We start from the raw sequence: 17,763 nt of genomic DNA, 5'->3' as shown, positions 1-17,763 counted from the left end.
TGCACACACTCTATAATTACTGCCTTGCATGAACTCCATATTAACCAATGGAAAAGTTTAGGTTGAACTTAGTTGGAAGAAATTCTTTTAAGAGATATTTTTTAAGCACATTTTTTATTCCAGCATTTTTTTTCTCTCAGACATAGTAATATAAAGAGAAATGCTATAGTAAAATATTTTTTTGTTTAGCTACTATTGTAAATATTTTTGTAAATTAGAAAAAAAAGCTTTTGTCTCAAAACACCATGGGTGCCAAACGGATCCTTGCTTGAGATTTATTGAAAGAAAAATAATTGTCGCTTCTGGAATATAATACACAAGAAAATCCACGTCAAACTTCAGAAAATATCCCCTTGCTTGGATTTTACTTCCATCAATTAATTAATCTCCACGGTCCCCGTCTCCCCTCATAGGAACCGTACTTTTCTCCCGCCTCATTTCACCACCACCGCCGCCGCCACGTACCACCACCTCTGCTACTATCACCACCACTCGGATAAACAGAGTTCTTCCTAACAAAATTCAAAATGCAAAGACAAAAACCTAATTACAATTCAAATTTCCCAATGAATTCAGCTCGTCAACTCATCGATTCCCTAACTTCCCACCTCTCTTTGTACCACTCAAGTTTCCCGAATTCAAACCCTAATCCTAACCCCAGATCATCAATCATCAAATGGTTCTCATCTTTGTCAGTCCAACAACGCCAAGCTCACCTCACAGCCGTTGATTTCAAGTTCACCCAAACCCTTCTCGAAATGCTCCTCAAGCTCAAGACCAATGGTCATGGATTCTTCTTCATCCTAGCCGATATTCCCCGTGCGGCTCCTGATTACCGCCACGCGTCCGGCAGCATTAGCCTCCCCAGCCTCTTGTTTCGTAAGTCTAACGGGTTGTTGTCCCGAGTCGCTGAGGCAAATCAGTTTGAGCTGGCTATTCGCGAGTCTATTCGGTTGTTCAGCTCGGAAGAAGGTGAAAACGTTAATGATTTTTCGCGGTTAGGGGCTGATGTTTGTATTGATTCGATTACTGTGAGTGAGGAATTTGTTGAAAATGTGGAGATGTTTGTTGAGATCATGGATGGGGTGTCGAATGGGGCATTTTTGAGAGGAGAGGAAAGTGGAGGGTTGGCGGCCGAATGGCCAGAAATGGAGTGGTTGAAGGCAAAGGGGTATTGTAGCATGGAGACACTCGTGGCAAATAGATTGGAGGTTGCATTGAGGTTGGCTTGGTTGAATTGTAATAACAGTGGGAAGAAAAGAGGTGTGAAATTGAAGGAGAAGATCAATGGGGCTGGGGTTGCAGCAAATGTGTTTGGGAGGAAGAAGGGGTGTATAGATTGGTGGACGAAGTTGGATGAGGCAATGAAGAAGAAGGTGTTTCAATTGGTAGTCGGAAAAGCAGCAAAACTTCTGGTATATTTTGTTGTGGAACTTTTCTTATTCTATGATTTTAGTTTTTCTAAATTGCACGTAATGCAGCTTACGATTAATATTTGGTGAATGATGATTTTCTAACATATAAATTTGGGAATCATCTAGTGGTTCTGGTTTTTGTTGCAAACCTGATTATGCATTTAATCTTTAGTCTTGACGGTAGAAAATGGTGTGCTAGTCTTGATAGCTACCTTATCGAAAATAAAATTCTAGGTTGTTCACTGTCAAATAGAATTGACCTACCAAGTTGGCTAAACTATAATATCCAGACAAAGGTCAAATGCGAAGGGGAGTTGGTATTACCTAAATTAGTGTATAGGAGTAGGTAACTTTCTGTGAGCAAGGAAGAAGGGTAGTGTGATTTTATGAGAAAAGATGGGTTAATTCATGTGAAATCAATTTTCTCTTGCCAATGCAAGCCATATGGGGAAGCATATAATATGTATGAAATGAAGTTGGGAAATAGAGCAAAAAAAAAGAAGAAGAAAATATAATAAGGTGGTTAAAAGCAGCACTAATGGCGACATGCTGACAAAGATCATAAGATGTTACAAGTACCCCCCAACCCCAAAAGGGGAAAAAAGAGTTGCTGAAGCATGATTTGTAATTACTCGTCGAGTAGCTGCCTGAGAAAAAATTCACACTTCTTCTAATCATTTATAGAGTTGGGTGAAAGTCTAATGAGTAAAGAGCTTATAACATATGACTGATAAAGAAATGGTTATGAGAATGGAATGACTCAGCAATCCTTAATTCTGCTGCAAGCAAATGATGACTGTTGTACATTGCATTCTTTTCTGCTTCTTTTTTTTTCCCCCATTTTTACATATGGTCATATGGTGATTTCTTGCATTATGATCTTCTTGAATGATTGCTTATATTAATTTTATTTACCAAACCCCAGAAAATTGAGGTTCTTAATTTGTTGGAAGCTTGATCTGATCCCTGATTGTTGTAACTGTCAGACTGCTGAAACTTTGAAAGGTAAAGATGTCTTGGAGAATGAGAGGATGCTCAATCCCAACACTGACCAACCATTGGCATACAACACCTTTTTGTCACGTGAAGAAAATGATGGGCGTCCCCCAATACCAGATTCAAAAGTTGAGTGCAGGGCTTCTGTATCAGTTTCTAAATATCCCTTCCAACTAAAATGCATGCTTAGTGTTTTGATTCTTCTCGAGGATATTTCTTCTATGTTGTTAGTGTTTCAGCATAGTGGATATAATGAGGACAAGCTGTTTTTTAGTTCACTGGATTCTGTTAGTACAACTTCTGACCTTATATTAAGAAAATTGCGGGATATACTCATGGTGATTTCACTTGATTGTACAAAATTTGAGCTACTTGAAGAGGGAAAAATGAGTTCCTCAACAAAGAAGCAGAAGGAAAAGCTTGGTACTAGTAACCACAAGAAAAAGGGGAAGAATCGGAATTTGAAAAAGCTTCATTCTGCAGCAAGATCTTCAGAACTTGATAATTCACTTCCTAAACCTGCAAAGGTACATTAAATCCTCGCAGACTCCTTCTAGAAAACTGAATCAATATGGATGAAATTTTCACTAGCAGTAGACCTTATTCTGTTGAAGCGTATTTCAGGAAAATGGTACTGGACTTCCACATAAAAGAAGTTATAATTTAAGTCCATCAAGCAAGGTTTCTGAAAAGGTTCAGGAGAGAAATCCTTCGACAGAGTGTCTTGTCTCAAGAATTGACATGGTTGTACTTGTCTTTTTTCATATGATATAAATCATTTTAAGCTAATAATTGGAATGGTTTATAACTGATTGACTGTCACCAGGCCCGCAATAATGGAAGTGCTTCCAGGAAGAGTAAAAAACAGAGAAACAAACTTAGAAGTTCCAGCACTCATAGCTCAGTAGAAATTGAAAGTTGTCAAAGAAGAGAGGTGGAAGCTGTCTTAGTTTCCTCTAATTGTCGGAATGGGAATGCAGAGTCTGATTGTATAGCTGAAGATCCAATTATTGATAATGCACATGAAGGGATAGGAAATGATAAACATGAGCCGAATTCAAGTAATTCTACAGTTCCAAAGCCTCTTAACTCTGGTAATTCTGAAGGCACTAAAAATCCTGGTTTCAGGGACTGCCAGAACTCTGGCATAGTGGTTGTAACTAATGGAGCGGTTGCCAGTCTTGAGTCTGTAAAAGGCAATGTGGACTGCGAGGCATCTCCTTCTATGCCAACACAATATTTGATTGATGATTTAGGCAGTGTGGAAACCAAGAGGGCAAAGAGTAAGCAGCAACATGAGGTGGACAGAAAATCAAGACTTTTGACAAAACTGAGCAAAGATAGCAATGTCAATGGAAAAGCTACTCCATTTAGGGAGCAAGGTACATCTGGACTCTATGATATAGGCATTATAAACTCTTCTGCCTATCTTTCTTATGAATGGCCAACTGTAGCTCCTATACAGATTCCACCTTGTAATTCGCATCTCCCGGCTGCTACTGATAGATTGCACCTGGATGTTGGTTATAATTGGCAAAATCACTTCCATCAATCCTTTGTACCAGCAGTTCATAGAGTGAGAAATTCTCCAGTTGAAACTGGGTGCAGTGGCATTACATCTCAACCATTACCTATGAGTTTAGACTGGCCTCCAATGGTGCGTGGTGTCAATAGAATAGCTCCTTCAGTCGCTTGCAACTATGATTCAGGGTTCATCTCAAGGCGGCAATCTTCTTTTCAGCAGGGCTTCTCAGCTTCAGGTGTCCACTGCAGTGTGATGACTGCTGAGGATGAGAGGGTTTGTTCCAGTGATGTGATGGACTTTTCAGATGCCATAAATTTGCATGAGCTGGCTGATGATCAGGACAATCAGTGGATGTCTGAAGAAGAACTAGAGCTACATGCAGTTTCTGGGATGGATTATAATCAGTATTTTGGGGGTGGTGTGATGTACTGGAATCCTTCTGATTTCCCTGTGAGCAGCTTTTCTCGTCCTCCTTCTCTTAGTTCAGATGACAGCTCATGGGCTTGGCGTGAAGCAGACATGAACCAAGCTGTTGATGATATGGTTGGCTTTTCTTCTTCTTATAGTACGAATGGTTTGACTTCTCCATCTGCTGCTTCTTTTTGCTCTCCTTTTGATCCATTAGGTCCAGCACACCAGGCTGTGGGTTACGTTTTATCTGAGAATGAGATAGGTGGCAAAGTTGTCCCCTCCTCATCAACAATCGCAGAGGTAGTTACAGATGACAATATCTCAGGATCTTTTTCCAACTTGTCTGGTGACTGTGAAGCGAAGACTGGAGATTCACTTCAATACCCCATTTTGCGACCGATTATCATCCCAAATATTCCAAGAGAAATACCAAAATCAGATTTTAAACGTAATCTTGATCGTAAAAGCCCCTGTATTCCTCCTATTAGCCGGGAGCAGCCTCGGATTAAGAGGCCACCTTCACCTGTTGTTCTTTGTGTTCCTCGTGCTCCACGTCCGCCTCCTCCCTCTCCTGTTGGTGATTCTAGAAAACATAGGGGCTTTCCTAGTGTTCGGTCTGGTAGCTCTAGCCCAAGGCACTGGGGTGTTAAGGGCTGGTCCCATGATGGAATTAATTTTGAAGAAGCTTGTATACGGATGGATGGTAGTGAAGTAGTTTGGCCTTCTTGGAGGAATAAAAGCCTCCAAGCCCGTAAATTGACGCAACCTGTGCCAGGAGCTTTGCTGCAGGATCGCCTGATTGCTATTTCTCAGCTAGCTCGTGATCAGGAACATGTACCATTGTTAATCATGTTTCTACCTTTCTGTTTTCTTAGATGATTTCTGTCCTTTCATTTTGTTCTCTATATTTGGCTGAATATTCTGATATATGTTTTCAGCCAGACGTTGCATTTCCATTGCAACCACCTGAGTTGCTTAATTGTTCCAATCACAAGGCATCTCTCTCTGTGATCCATGGCCTCCTTCATGATGAAATTGACTCTTTCTGCAAGCAGGTACAGCGCTGAAGAGTTTGCTTATGTATTTAAGATGAATCTGCAGCTACTATTTTGACCTACGTTTCGCTGTTTTTTATTTAACGTGGTGGACTACCTTAACTAATAGGCCATACTCTTGTTATGATACAAAAGGTTGCTTCAGAAAATTTATTGTGGAAGCCTTCTATTAATTGGGCTGTCAAGCGAGTGACACGGTCTCTTCAAGTCTTGTGGCCTCGATCCAGGACAAATATTTTTGGTTCAAATGCTACTGGGTTGTCACTTCCATCAAGTGATGTGGACCTTGTGGTTTGTCTCCCTCCAGTGAGAAATTTGGTGAGATTATCTTATTGTAGCTATTCTGGATTACTCGTCTCTTTCATTTGGCTTTATGTGTTGAGAACAGATAAAATGGTATCTAATTCGTCTTCACTTTTAGGAACCTATAAAAGAAGCCGGGATCTTGGAGGGGCGCAATGGTATCAAAGAAACATGTCTACAGGTTTGTACAAAGTTCTTTATCCATTTTCTGGACCAGAAGAAATTGTAATCTTATCCAATGTGGATTTTTTATTAGTAATTTTTGAGCTCCTGGATGCAAACCAATAAGGATTTTTAGAATCCCCCACCCCCTCAGCCCGGAAATAAGTAAAATAAAATAAAAAGCATAATCTCTCTGGACTTCCATTAATCTATGGCAGCTATATCATCCAGGATAAGAATTTAGATCTGCATCAGTTCTTGTACAATAATGTAAGCAGCAGTTGTACTCACCCTGCTGCATGCTGTTAGGTATCTTGAAAAAAGAACAATATTAGCTTATTTTATGATGGTAACTGAGGGGGCTGTTGTTTTCCTTGCAGCATGCGGCTAGGTATCTTGCTAATCAGGAATGGGTTAAGAATGACTCTCTCAAGATTGTCGAGAATACTGCTGTAACGTCTCTGTTTCAGTTTCTTTCATTTGCTACTTTTTTGGGATCCCTCCTTTCTAATCTTGTAATCCCTTTCTCTTGAGCTTTCATCTTGTTATGCCTTTTCCTTTTTTAGATTCCAATTATCATGCTCGTGGTGGAAGTTCCTCAGGACCTCATTGCATCTTCTGCATCTAATGGCCAAGCATCAAAAGAAGAATCAGTTCAAAAAACTAGTAAAGAAAACAACTCTTTCCAGGCTGATCCCACTGGATTAGCAACCGGTGCTTCAAATAAGTGCTGTCATATGAAGTATGAAATGGAGAAGGATGTAAAATCAGTTCGTCTTGACATTAGTTTCAAGTCCCCATCACATACTGGACTGCAGACTACAGAACTGGTACACTTAGGTTTTACCATTCTTTTTTTCTCTTCTCCATTCTTTTTCTTCCTAGTAGGTTTTGCAGAATGAAGTTGTAAAAGAGGTTAGGAAAAATAAAGAATTTTTCCACATTTCCCCAGTAGGAGGGTTGGTAGGGGGGAGGGCAGAAGACGGGTTTCTAGGTTCATCTGGTAATCTGGATGATGCTGGGAAGAGGTTTGCTTAAGCTTATTAACCATTTAGTGAGTACTTGCATGGGTATTTGAGGTATGCCCCAAAAGATCCATGCAGAAACTATTAAAACACATCTTAAGATGTTTGCATCTATTTATGATGTATTGCTGAGACCTATTTCTCAAAGAGAAAAATATATATGAAATTCCCCCCACCAAGCCCCCAAAAAAAAGGCATAAATTAAAATGCAATTCAACTGACACGGGTACCTCCTCCAGCCCATTTGATATGGTAGGATTTCACTCAGCATGTGATATTAGCACAAGTTGAAATTAGAATTAAATGAAAAGTTGGGGAAATCTGGTTTTATAATAGGAGTAGCTTTACGGAAGGTCTGTGTGTTTTATGGTTTGTGTCCAAACCACTACTAAGACCTTTTGACTTTCTTTGGTTTGCTGTTTCCCGTGCTGATATATTTGACTGTTTATTTAGGTCAAAGAACTTACAGAACAGTTTCCTGCTGCTAAACCGCTTGCATTGGTGCTAAAGAAATTCTTGGCAGATCGTAGCCTGGACCAATCATATTCGGGTGGTTTAAGCTCATATTGTTTAGTAAGTGCCTACCTATTAGATCTGCATTGCAGATGAACTTTTTGACTTCAAATGGATGAAATTTTTTTGGTTAGTTAACATGAAATTTTGCAGAGGAACTTTTTGACTTCAAATGGATGAAATTTTTAGTTCTCTTTGGTTTTTCTTTTCAATTTGATTCTTGATAAATAGGTAATATTGGGCTTGGCATCAGAACATGAGGTAGATGAGATGGCCATTGCTCATCGCTTTCAAGTTTGTGGGAGCATTTAACCCTGAAATTCCTACCATTCGAACAATTTCCGGTCTTTGGGTGCACCTTTTTTGCAGTGATCAAGCCCATTAAAAATTCTTTTCAATCAAAATTCATGGTCCCCTCTTAATTTCCTGTGTTAGTATCCCTTTCCTGAAACATTTATGTGTCTGGATGGATAGAGCTTAAACACAATGTGTGCGCTCTCCCTACCTGCTCAATGTACCTTAAACACAATAAACTTATGATTGAGTGTATAGAACTCTGTTGTCAAATCAGATGATATCTAGTTTTATCCTGATCATCTTATCTCTTATCGTGCGGTAAAATGGAAACCAACTGTTGATGCCTGTAAGGACATTGATTTTCTTTCTTGATCTCATAATTTCTAATGTGAATACAACTATGAGCTCTTTTTTACAATCATTTTTTAGTTTATGGAGAATTGGAGATCCTTGTTTATAAATTCTTCATACCTCTGTAAGTTGTGGTTGCTGATTTTTTTTTGTCCCTGTTGTGCAGGTACTGCTGATCATGCGTTTTCTGCAGCATGAACATCATCTTGGCCGGTCTATTAACCAGGTATGGATGTGGACTATAATGAGTTCACACTTTTGTCTTTCTTCGACCATATATGAAATGTTACATTCAGATGTCTTAAAAAATTATTCTTGCTACTGTTATCCCTGTTAAATTTACCAAAATTATACTTTTAGCTTCACTTCTCTTGTTCTTACCCTACCATGTAACTAGGGCATATTCCATGTTGATACCGTTTTGAGTTAATATGCATGGTAGCATATATCATTTTTAGTGTTTTTGAACTTGGAATAAGTCATTGCACTTTTTTCGCAACTTATGAATATGAAGAGTTAACAGAAATGTAAATGTTTGATAGAGTCAGAGAGAAAATGATGAAACTGTATTGCTTATAAATTTGGAGGATGCATAACATATTTGGGATAATTTAATTGAAATATTAGATCATTGTAACTAAATAACTGTTAGCTCGGATGAAAGTCACTTTTATCTAGTATGGGACTAAAGAAAGACACTGAGCTAACGGTTTTATGAACTTTGAACTGAAATTGTAGAGAAGTTTACTTCTGTTTTTTCCAAGAAATGCAAAAACTAACTGATTAGTTGTTTACCTTCGAAGGTGTCAATAGCATGGTTATATGCACATTCTAGCTTTTGATTTGTACATTTTAAATTCATGATAAGTTGGCATCACATTGATGTTGACTTGTTATAATCAATTTATTAATAGACAGGTTGAAAAGATTGAGACTCTATCAGTCATTTCAAGAATTCAAATTACCTTCATAGTCTAAAGAGATTTGATTTTGAAACCTTGTCATTCTACCTTTATATGTTAGATTTAAGTGGATGTAAAGAAAATACTAGTCGCTTAACTATCCGGCTTTTCTTACTGGGCCACATCGAGATAGTACCACTTTCCCTAACAAGGTTTTCACCTAATGTATAACTTCTTTGGCCCTACTTTGTACGAGGAAATGGTTGATGCTAGCCACATTTTTTACCTACAGATTTTTTCAGCTCTTGCATGATATTTCTGGCAAGTAAAAGTAACATTTTTGGGTGGGATAGATACAATAATGCTTTTGACTGGTACCACTTTTCATAAATTCTCAGTATGCTTTAATCTTGGAATTTCTATTGTGAATGTCATGTGTGCTTGCTGATATGCTAGGGAATGTTTTTCATGAACATTTATTTGGGTTTTATTCAACGTAAGAACATTGACTTTCAGTTTGATATGTTTGTTGTGTATATATGAACTTCCATTCGTTGGGTTTATTAGTCAGACTAACTCTTAACATGCTTACTGGATGATTTGTAGAATTATGGAAGTCTCCTCATGGATTTTCTTTACTTCTTTGGGTAAGTCAAATGCTTCCATGAAATTTTCCTTTTTCTGTTTTTGGCATTCACTCTTTTAGTTCTATTATCAATTGTAGACAAGTTAGTTGTCATACACTGACGTATCAGTATCATTTTCTTTTTTTCCTTGTAAGGGTGAAAGCCTTGGATTAGATACTGATGTAAAGCCTTTATTGATCTAGGAACGTATTTGATCCTCGCCAAATGCGTATCTCTGTACAGGGTAGTGGTGTATACATAAATAGGGAACAGGGGTACAGGTAATTGTATACCTTGTTAATTTCTTTACTGGGGTACTAGGTTTTCAATTTGTCCTATTGACTGTGATCAAATTTTTTAATTTGCAGCATTGATCCAATTTATATTGATGATCCTCTATATCCAGCAAATAATGTTGGGAGAAATTGCTTCCGGATCCATCAGTGTATCAAGGTTAGCTAGTTTTTAGTTTCAGCGTCTTCCTTTTTTTTTGGTGTCCCTGAGAATTTGGTAATAAATCACATTTTTATGTTACTCAGTAATTGTCATATTGGGTCTTGAATTTAATGGGTGGTGGAGACTTCCAGTTAGCACTATATGATGTAAAAATAGGCGTGCAATTGATTTAGTTTGAATCAATTTGGGTTCTGTGGGGTGTTTTAGCAAGATGTTTCATCTTCGATTTTGTTGTAGCCAAGGAACTTTCCCTGGAGATTGGTACCAATTATGATAGGATTAGGATTGTGTGTGTGTGTGTGTCTGCTCTTGATTGTTGGACTGCTATATGGTGAGTGCAGGTCACAATTGATTTAAAGACCTAATTAAGGTAGTTACATGGTGCAGGCTTTTGCTGATGCTTATTCTACTCTGGAAAATGAGCTTACTTGCCTTCCCAATAGCGATGAATTGAATACAAAGCTGGCGTGTAAGCTGCTCCCAAAAATTATTCCAAGTATTGGTCTTTCTGGTGGATCCTAATTATCTGAAAAGATTATCCTACTCAATGGTATGTTGAGAAACTTAGAGTTTCTCCAAGTTCAATTGAATCAAGAGGATAATAGTCTATATAGTTTTAGAGAGGTTTAGTTCTTTCTCTTCTGTGTGTTCTACTGTCCTCCTTTTACAGATCATCAAACACTTATGGCGAAGTTTGAATTGCTGGTTTGGGGTCATATGGTGAAGCTGTCATGCCATTGTTACCAATAGCTACACAACTTTCTGGCAAGCTTGGTCTTACTTCAAAATTAAACAATCGCATGGCCAATACAGGTATTTTGGACATTCTTTTTGTGTTTCACAAGCAACGGCCGTAGGCAAGACATATCTATAGTGCAAGTGGTTATAGAGTTATCAATTTGAAGCTTGTCACCTATTGCAGAATGGCTCAAACTAGTTGAAAGAAAATATTTAACAATCAGAAACCTAACTTATCAAGTGTTATAGCTTACAACTTCATTCACCACTTCATTATTGTTGATTTCTGTTCACTATATTAGTAAGACGTGTTGTTCTAATCTGTATATTGAGATAAAGTTACAGTGTGTTTGAAGCATGCAATTGGGTTTACATGGTTGGTAATTGGATTGAAAACAGCTTCTTGGACTAGCCATTTGTGGTTTCTTATGTATGGAATCGTGAAGAAATTTTTATTTTCTATTCTGGCAGAGCTATGCAGCAGAAACTCGGAGGCTGGAGATGTCCAGTAAAAGTGCAGTAAATGTCCAGTAAAAGTGCAGTTACTGGAAGGCCTTTAAATGTGCCTTATTCCTCGTACTGCTGATCATGGTCTGAGCTTGTCCATCTTTTCTCGTTATGGCTGGCTTCCACTCTCAGTACTGGGAGAAGTGATCTGGTAATGTTGCGTGTCCTAGTTGATACTCTTTAATTAAGATAATGGTGATTGACTAGTAGTGAAACACATCAGCAACATAAAATTTAAGGAAGTAGCAGGAAACAACCTATTATTATGTTTTGAGTCGACTTTTAGAAACTAATGACACGCATTGAGGTATACATGATTTGTTTCTAGTATTGAAGGCTCTATATTGGATATGATTAGTCAACACCCTTGTAAGACGGAACTATCTCATCAACAGGTGCAATGACAGTCCAGTGCAGCATTATAGAGAAAGATTCCAGTTTTTAATTGACCTACTGAAAAAATGAATGAAAATTTATTTATACCCAGACAAAGTGAGTGCTACATAGGACACATTGTGTTTAGATCTCATACAAGTGCCAACATGATCAGCCCCGAGGGAACATCTAGATCTAATTTGAACATATAATCTTTTCCCCCTTTTTCAAAGGAAAATCATCTTGAGATAATGGGGTGCACAGGCAGAAGCCAAGGAAAATTGCTCTGATTTGCCTTCTTGTCAGAATAGAATTTATCCTGCACCATGGGGTTCTGCCATGTGCTACATTAGTTTTTTAAACATCACACTGAAATCTTTGGCGCAGGAGACATCTAAATTTTGCATATAGGCTTTGTTGCATTGCATATAATGGTACTGGTGTTTCTACCATGACAATTTCTTCATTCTGCAGAATGAGAACTAAAAATCTAAGAACAAAAGGAGTTCCTGACTAATAATTTGGAATTTCAATAGTTTGAGGGAGAGGATATATATATATATATATATATATATGTATGTATATATGCATAATTTGGATCTAAGTATGCAATAACTTTAACAAATTGAGTAAAAGGCATTATGTGCATATCTGTCAAAGATACTAGATTAGTCTCTCACATCAATTGTGAAGATTTTCTTTTTAGTTCCTATTGTGTTTGTATGTATATATACTCCTGACTTTTTGAGCTATCTGCAGAAATTTTGACTATTTAATGAACAGATTAGCAGCAATATCCTACAATACTGCACTTCCAGATCAACTCTGAATGTCTGTATGAAACCACTATGTTGCCATGTATTGTACTCGCACTTCTTCTGGTTCAAGGTATTTATTGTGCCATAACTATTACCCCAATGAGCTAGACATGGCCACTGATATTTTACTGGTTTGCTGTTCTTCTGCCAATTTTTCCCAAATTTTTTAGTAATTCAGACTTCTATAGTAAAATTTACTACATCATGTAACTTGTAAGAATTTTCGTGCAATGATTTTATTGTTGGTAAGCATAATAACCTTTGCCATCTCTTGATTGTCTTGTTCCATAGTTCCCAATACTCAGAAACTATCTTCTCACACTTGCTAACCCTGAAGTTGTTGTACGTCCTGTTTGTCACCCTTACTAATTTCTATTCGATGTCCAAGTTTACAAGTTTTTCCAATGAAGAAGCCACCATTTATTATTCTGTATTCAAGAAGCATATTCCATTCCTTTTTAAGAAGAAAAAGTAGGATATTTTATCTGAATTTGTGTTTCAGTCAATCTCGTCTGTTTTTCTGCAGTCAAAACTGTGTCTCAAGTTTTTGCTGTCTATCAGATGCCATTACTAGAGGAAATCCAGATTGTGGCGTCCATCTTGGAGAAGGGCAGATTTCAAGTCTGGCAGATGAAGGATGTCAGTTCTGCATCTATGTTGGATGAAAGGATATCTGCAGTAATGCTTGTTCAGTTGATTTTCTGCTCCGATACAGTAACATGCATTTTATACCCTTTCCGTCCTTGGACCCAGAAATAACAATCGATTTGTACATTTTAGGCAGGGATAAGAAATTTGATCAACCAAATGTTTTATACAAGGAAAAGAAGTTGGACGCATTGATAATTGGAATCTTGATGTCTGAAATACGTTGTAATAAATAATTGATTGCTGACTCAGTGCTACAACGCAGTTTCAACCTGTTGCTCTTCCAGAAAATTGCTTTTAAGAACGCTTCCATAGCTTTCCTGTATTGGCATTAACAAGGAAAATGAAATCACAAAGCAACTTGACAAAATGAGGAACCAACTTAAAGTTCCACATGTTTTGACTGCTATCATAGTAGGGGGAAATGTACTCCTATTAGATTTGTCTGTATGTTTTGCAATTATTGGTATGCCTCCGCCACAGCCCTATCTATCATTAAACGATGCAAAAGACTGCAAACATTACAAATACAGAGGTTTGCGGAGAAGAAACCTACCCCGATCTGAGATAAAAAAGAATAAAAGAATTATGAACGCATGAAAACATAATGCAAATTTCTGAGTAGCAAAGATCCGCTTAAAACGACTCAACATTCCTGGCAGCACAACCTCTAAGTTTGTTTTGGAGGTCCAACTGCTTGGGCAAGACAAGTTCAACTCCTCCTCCTGACTCTGAAAAGTACTTTTCGAGCACCATCTGTGATTGAGGAAAATGGAGAAAATATTCACACTTGTATGCCAGATATCAAATCCACCAGAAAAACATTCATTCAAACGTGCAAAACAAAATGGTAATGTTGAATACAAAGCGCACCGCAGCTGCATAGGCATCAATCCTCCCCCGGCGACCAGACTTGCTGTGTCCCCTGCAAAATTTTGGTACATTTAGTCGGTCTACAGGTCCTATCTTCCAAATAAATGTCCCGTTTCAAGTTCATTAAATTCTAACTCATGCTTTCAAAGATAGTGGCAATATGTAGTATGGTATACGATAATCCACCCATGGACATCTGATTATCTTCTATTGATCTCACTAGCGATTTACACGTTTGAGAATCTTTTTGCTTTTTTTGGAATAAAGAGCATTTTGATAAATTCCCTTTCACTTATCTAACCTATCTCCCCGTCTTCGATGTGCCAGTGAATGTGTGTGCTCCCATAGTGGAAGCTCTGGAGGAAGATTTTTGTGGAATGGACAGCCTTACCCTCGTGCTTTAATATATGAAGAGAAAAGGCTCCCCATTTGCTCTTCAAAAAGATCTTAAGCAGCTGAACTGGACTAACCAAACTCTTATCCAAATCTGTACTAAGTTTTAGTAATCTGCCGAAGTACTTGAAGAAGCTGTGGAATGTGTCTTTGAGGGAAAGTTTAATCAGCATTCTACTATTTATTTCAGGTTTATGGATGCATGAGTAACCTTGACATTTTAGAAGCATAGCAGCTCAGCGCAGAATACGTTCCTTTTTTTTTCTTTACCACTCAATGGCAAAAGAAATTTTGATAATTCTGCATAAGAGCTGTTCAGGAATCTAATCAAATAAACAAGAGGAGAGGAAACGAATTACATGTCTATCATACGGTCAAGTGCCTCAGTTGAGGTCCCATATTCATCCTGCAAGTACACTCTCAAGCCCCTGCATTGAAATAGAGATCAATGTGATAGCAGAAAAACATTTAGAAGGTTAACAAGTCAAGCAAGTTCCCTTGCAACATAACTGATGAATAAGTTCAGAAATAGAAGGTTAATACAGATGAAGGTATTAGTCATACCTTGACATGAACAGATAAAAAGAAGTTCATTACAAAATCTATGAAATAGAATTTCGACTTATTCGTCCTGCAAAAGTCTTACCATAATGGCAACAAATTTGTTACATAATTTGTTGAAGACTAATATCATACAACCGCATCCTGAATTCCAATTTACCATTTTATCAAGCAGGGTTGCAACAACAAAACCATCATGAATGTCAAATTAGAAGTCTGAGAGCATGACATCCCAGACAACAAAACCTGTTTATTATCACTTTACCTCTCAGCAGCCCGGACGGCAAGTCTACCAGCAACACTACGGACTTTATTCGACTGTGGTGTTTCTCTCCCATCAATAGATATTGGAAGCCCTATTATGAACTCGTCAACCTCCTAAATTCCATATAAACCCTCAGGATTTAGATAAGATATTTTACTTAAAAACTCCAAAGCAAGAATGGAAATTGTGCTCAATAGCGGAAAAAGTCAAGGCTGAAAGCTATAAAAAGCTAACTGAGTTTGAACTCAAATGGAGCTTGAGTTGAGAAGGGCGTATGGCAACAAATCAAAACACTGCTAAACAATGATTTAGCGTACATGAAGTTTTCAAACTCGGCAAATAAGCAAAAAGCCTTGAACTATACATCAAGCTCCCTGAGCTGAGCTCGAGTTCAATAACCAAAAACATGATAATCAAGTAAAGCTCGAATACATTTTAAAGCTCGTTAAAAAATCAAATTAAACTTAAGTACTATATCCTCCGGCTTGAGCAATTCTTGTTTAAACACTCATAGCTCCAAAAAGATGGAAACCTTCATTGCGATTCCCTTTCAATAGCCACAAAACAACATGCCCGCCCAAAAACTCAACTTTGTACCTGGTTTTGAGCAATATCAAGTAGACGAAGCTCCAGCTTTTGGCCTCTTAATTCAAGAACCTACAACCTCTTATACATAAGCCCACAAAATGCAACCAAAACAATAACAGATGAAAGCCCAAAAAATTAAGTAAAAATGTTTTAAAGGCAAATTCATCATACATACAGTTAAGGGACGAATTACAAAGCCTTTGCTGATGGCAAGGCCCGTCCGCGAAAGACCCAGGTCTACCCCTAGGCTGAACCCACATCTGGATGAGGAATCTTGCTTCTTGCGAAGGGCATTAGGCCGAAACTCTTGTTCCAAAGATAAAGATACTGTTTTCACTGCTGCAGAAGACGAAGTTGAAGGAAAGCGCAGAGACTCGATAACGCGTCTGGGGTTCTCATTTTGGGCAAAAGAGTATCCAATTGGGGGTGGAAAAGGTAATCTGGTGATGGCGTTAGTCACTGCAGCCGCTGCATTCATGGACTATTACTGAAGAGGGGAGTCTCCGCCGAGCTAAAATGAGTAGTGGAGAAGAAGACGAATTTGCTTGAACTTTATGTGTTGAAATTGCATTCTTGCCCTCAAATTTTGAAAGTCGTTTTATTCTAGTCCCTCACAATCATCTGTTTCGTACTATTGGGAACATTAAAAAGAAAAAGTAGGATTAACGATTTTAACTATGTTTATATTTGGTTTGAATGCTTCACAAGTTTTAGATAATGTTTTCGATTCTTAGAAAAAGTCGAGTAGTTTGATCATTTTGAGTATAGATTTGTGTTTATATTTGGTTTGAATACTTATCAAGATCTCATTAGTGTGATACTAAATTACCACATAGTTTTATACCTGTAATGTGCCAATGAAGCCATAATTTACTCGTTACATTAATTTGAGCAAGTCGTAAAAAAGTGAACAAATTGGTGATTCCTAAAATTGAATGGCTAGGATGAAATAAAATTTCAAATGCTCTTTTGTGGGAAAAAAGCTGGTAACACCTACCCTAAAAAATGCTGGTAACGAAGATAAAAAAGAGAAGAAGAAGAACGAAGAAAACTGATGGGACTCAATCCTCTCCGGCAGCAAAAATTTTCGTGTTCTTGTTGAACAACGTGTTCCTTGGATCCGAGTTTGAGAATTCGCATTGAATATCACCTGTTGAGCAGTAATCTTTTGCGCGAGTTAACCCTTTTCCCTAGAAGCTACAATTAAGAAACACTTTAACCAGATAAAAGTGCAAATTATAAAACTATAATTCCATTATGTTTTCTGTTAGTAGTTAATATGATTTCCATAAGAAAATAGAAGATGTCGTGAAGCAGATTACAGCTTTCTTTTTCCCTCCATATCTTATGTAGTTGAATCTCACTGACAAACCCAAGTTATGGTTTCTGATACAACTACTTGGAAGATCTTTTTTTCATAATGCAGTAAGGATCATTATGGATGAAACATCTACAGAGGCACTCGCTGCTCTTGGGTGTTCCAAATCCTATGCCAGTTTTACAAATTCAACGCAGAGCACGACTCGTTTCTTTCTTTTGGTTTTTCGTTTGGAAGCCAGAATTTAATTGTGGCAAAAGACGAAGAGACGAGAGCACGATTTAGATAAGTCTGCATCTGGGGTGTTGATCATCACATAGATTTTTAAGCAGGAAGGAAACTGTAAGGTCCCCATGAAAGTGGTTCAACACGCTAGCTATCTTCTCATTCACCCAACTCTCATGTGCCCTTTAGCCAGACCTGCAAATGCGGGACTCCATCAATATTAGACATGAAGTGCATGTATCAGATGAACCATGTAATTAACCAGCCCATTGCTTGATTCAGGCCTTGAAAAACTATGCATCGAGAGAATTTGCAGTTCAATCAGGATAACTTGCATTGTGAAAGAAAGACCTAGGTCAAATGCGTCAAGAATACCGAAACCATCACGGCATGCACCACCTTAATACACAGCAATAT

General features: G+C 37.9%; 2 protein-coding genes across 8 annotated transcripts; one reads left to right on the top strand and one right to left on the bottom strand.

The window, feature by feature from the left end:
- Positions 1-427: 427 nt before the first annotated feature.
- On the top strand, positions 428-13,394 carry LOC113760948. Of its 4 annotated transcripts, none has more exons than XM_027303710.1 (19): positions 428-1,415; positions 2,402-2,938; positions 3,036-3,155; positions 3,238-5,181; positions 5,286-5,402; positions 5,538-5,720; positions 5,824-5,886; positions 6,248-6,319; positions 6,434-6,697; positions 7,346-7,465; positions 8,220-8,279; positions 9,562-9,602; positions 9,785-9,862; positions 9,950-10,034; positions 10,425-10,587; positions 10,708-10,850; positions 11,247-11,433; positions 12,441-12,545; positions 13,002-13,394. In XM_027303710.1, the coding sequence occupies exons 1-15, from the start codon at positions 528-530 to the stop codon at positions 10,557-10,559; spliced, it is 4,707 nt and encodes a 1,568-aa protein (XP_027159511.1). In that variant the 5' UTR covers positions 428-527; the 3' UTR covers positions 10,560-10,587; positions 10,708-10,850; positions 11,247-11,433; positions 12,441-12,545; positions 13,002-13,394. The 4 variants fall into 4 exon arrangements, with proteins under 4 accessions (XP_027159511.1, XP_027159510.1, XP_027159509.1 ...); XM_027303709.1 differs by having other exon boundaries at positions 12,417-12,545; positions 13,037-13,394; XM_027303708.1 differs by having other exon boundaries at positions 12,417-12,545.
- On the bottom strand, positions 13,232-16,337 carry LOC113760949 (putative pre-16S rRNA nuclease). 4 transcript variants are annotated; one of them, XM_027303713.1, is made up of 8 exons: positions 15,979-16,337; positions 15,813-15,872; positions 15,216-15,328; positions 14,749-14,817; positions 13,997-14,048; positions 13,792-13,879; positions 13,680-13,685; positions 13,232-13,443 (listed from the first exon to the last, which is right to left on the bottom strand). In XM_027303713.1, exons 1-8 carry the CDS (start codon positions 16,279-16,281, stop codon positions 13,421-13,423), a joined length of 714 nt encoding a protein of 237 aa, XP_027159514.1. In that variant the 5' UTR covers positions 16,282-16,337; the 3' UTR covers positions 13,232-13,420. The 4 variants fall into 4 exon arrangements, 3 of the variants coding, with proteins under 3 accessions (XP_027159514.1, XP_027159515.1, XP_027159513.1); XR_003467111.1 differs by having other exon boundaries at positions 13,680-13,879; positions 15,979-16,336; XM_027303714.1 differs by lacking the exon at positions 13,680-13,685.
- Positions 16,338-17,763: the final 1,426 nt, after the last annotated feature.

This window comes from Coffea eugenioides, chromosome 2 (assembly GCF_003713205.1).
Source record: "Coffea eugenioides isolate CCC68of chromosome 2, Ceug_1.0, whole genome shotgun sequence".
In the NCBI taxonomy this organism is placed as follows: Eukaryota; Viridiplantae; Streptophyta; class Magnoliopsida; order Gentianales; family Rubiaceae; genus Coffea; species Coffea eugenioides.
The sequence above is the reverse complement of the archived record's forward strand: the minus strand, read 5'-3'. Positions and strand labels throughout refer to the sequence as shown.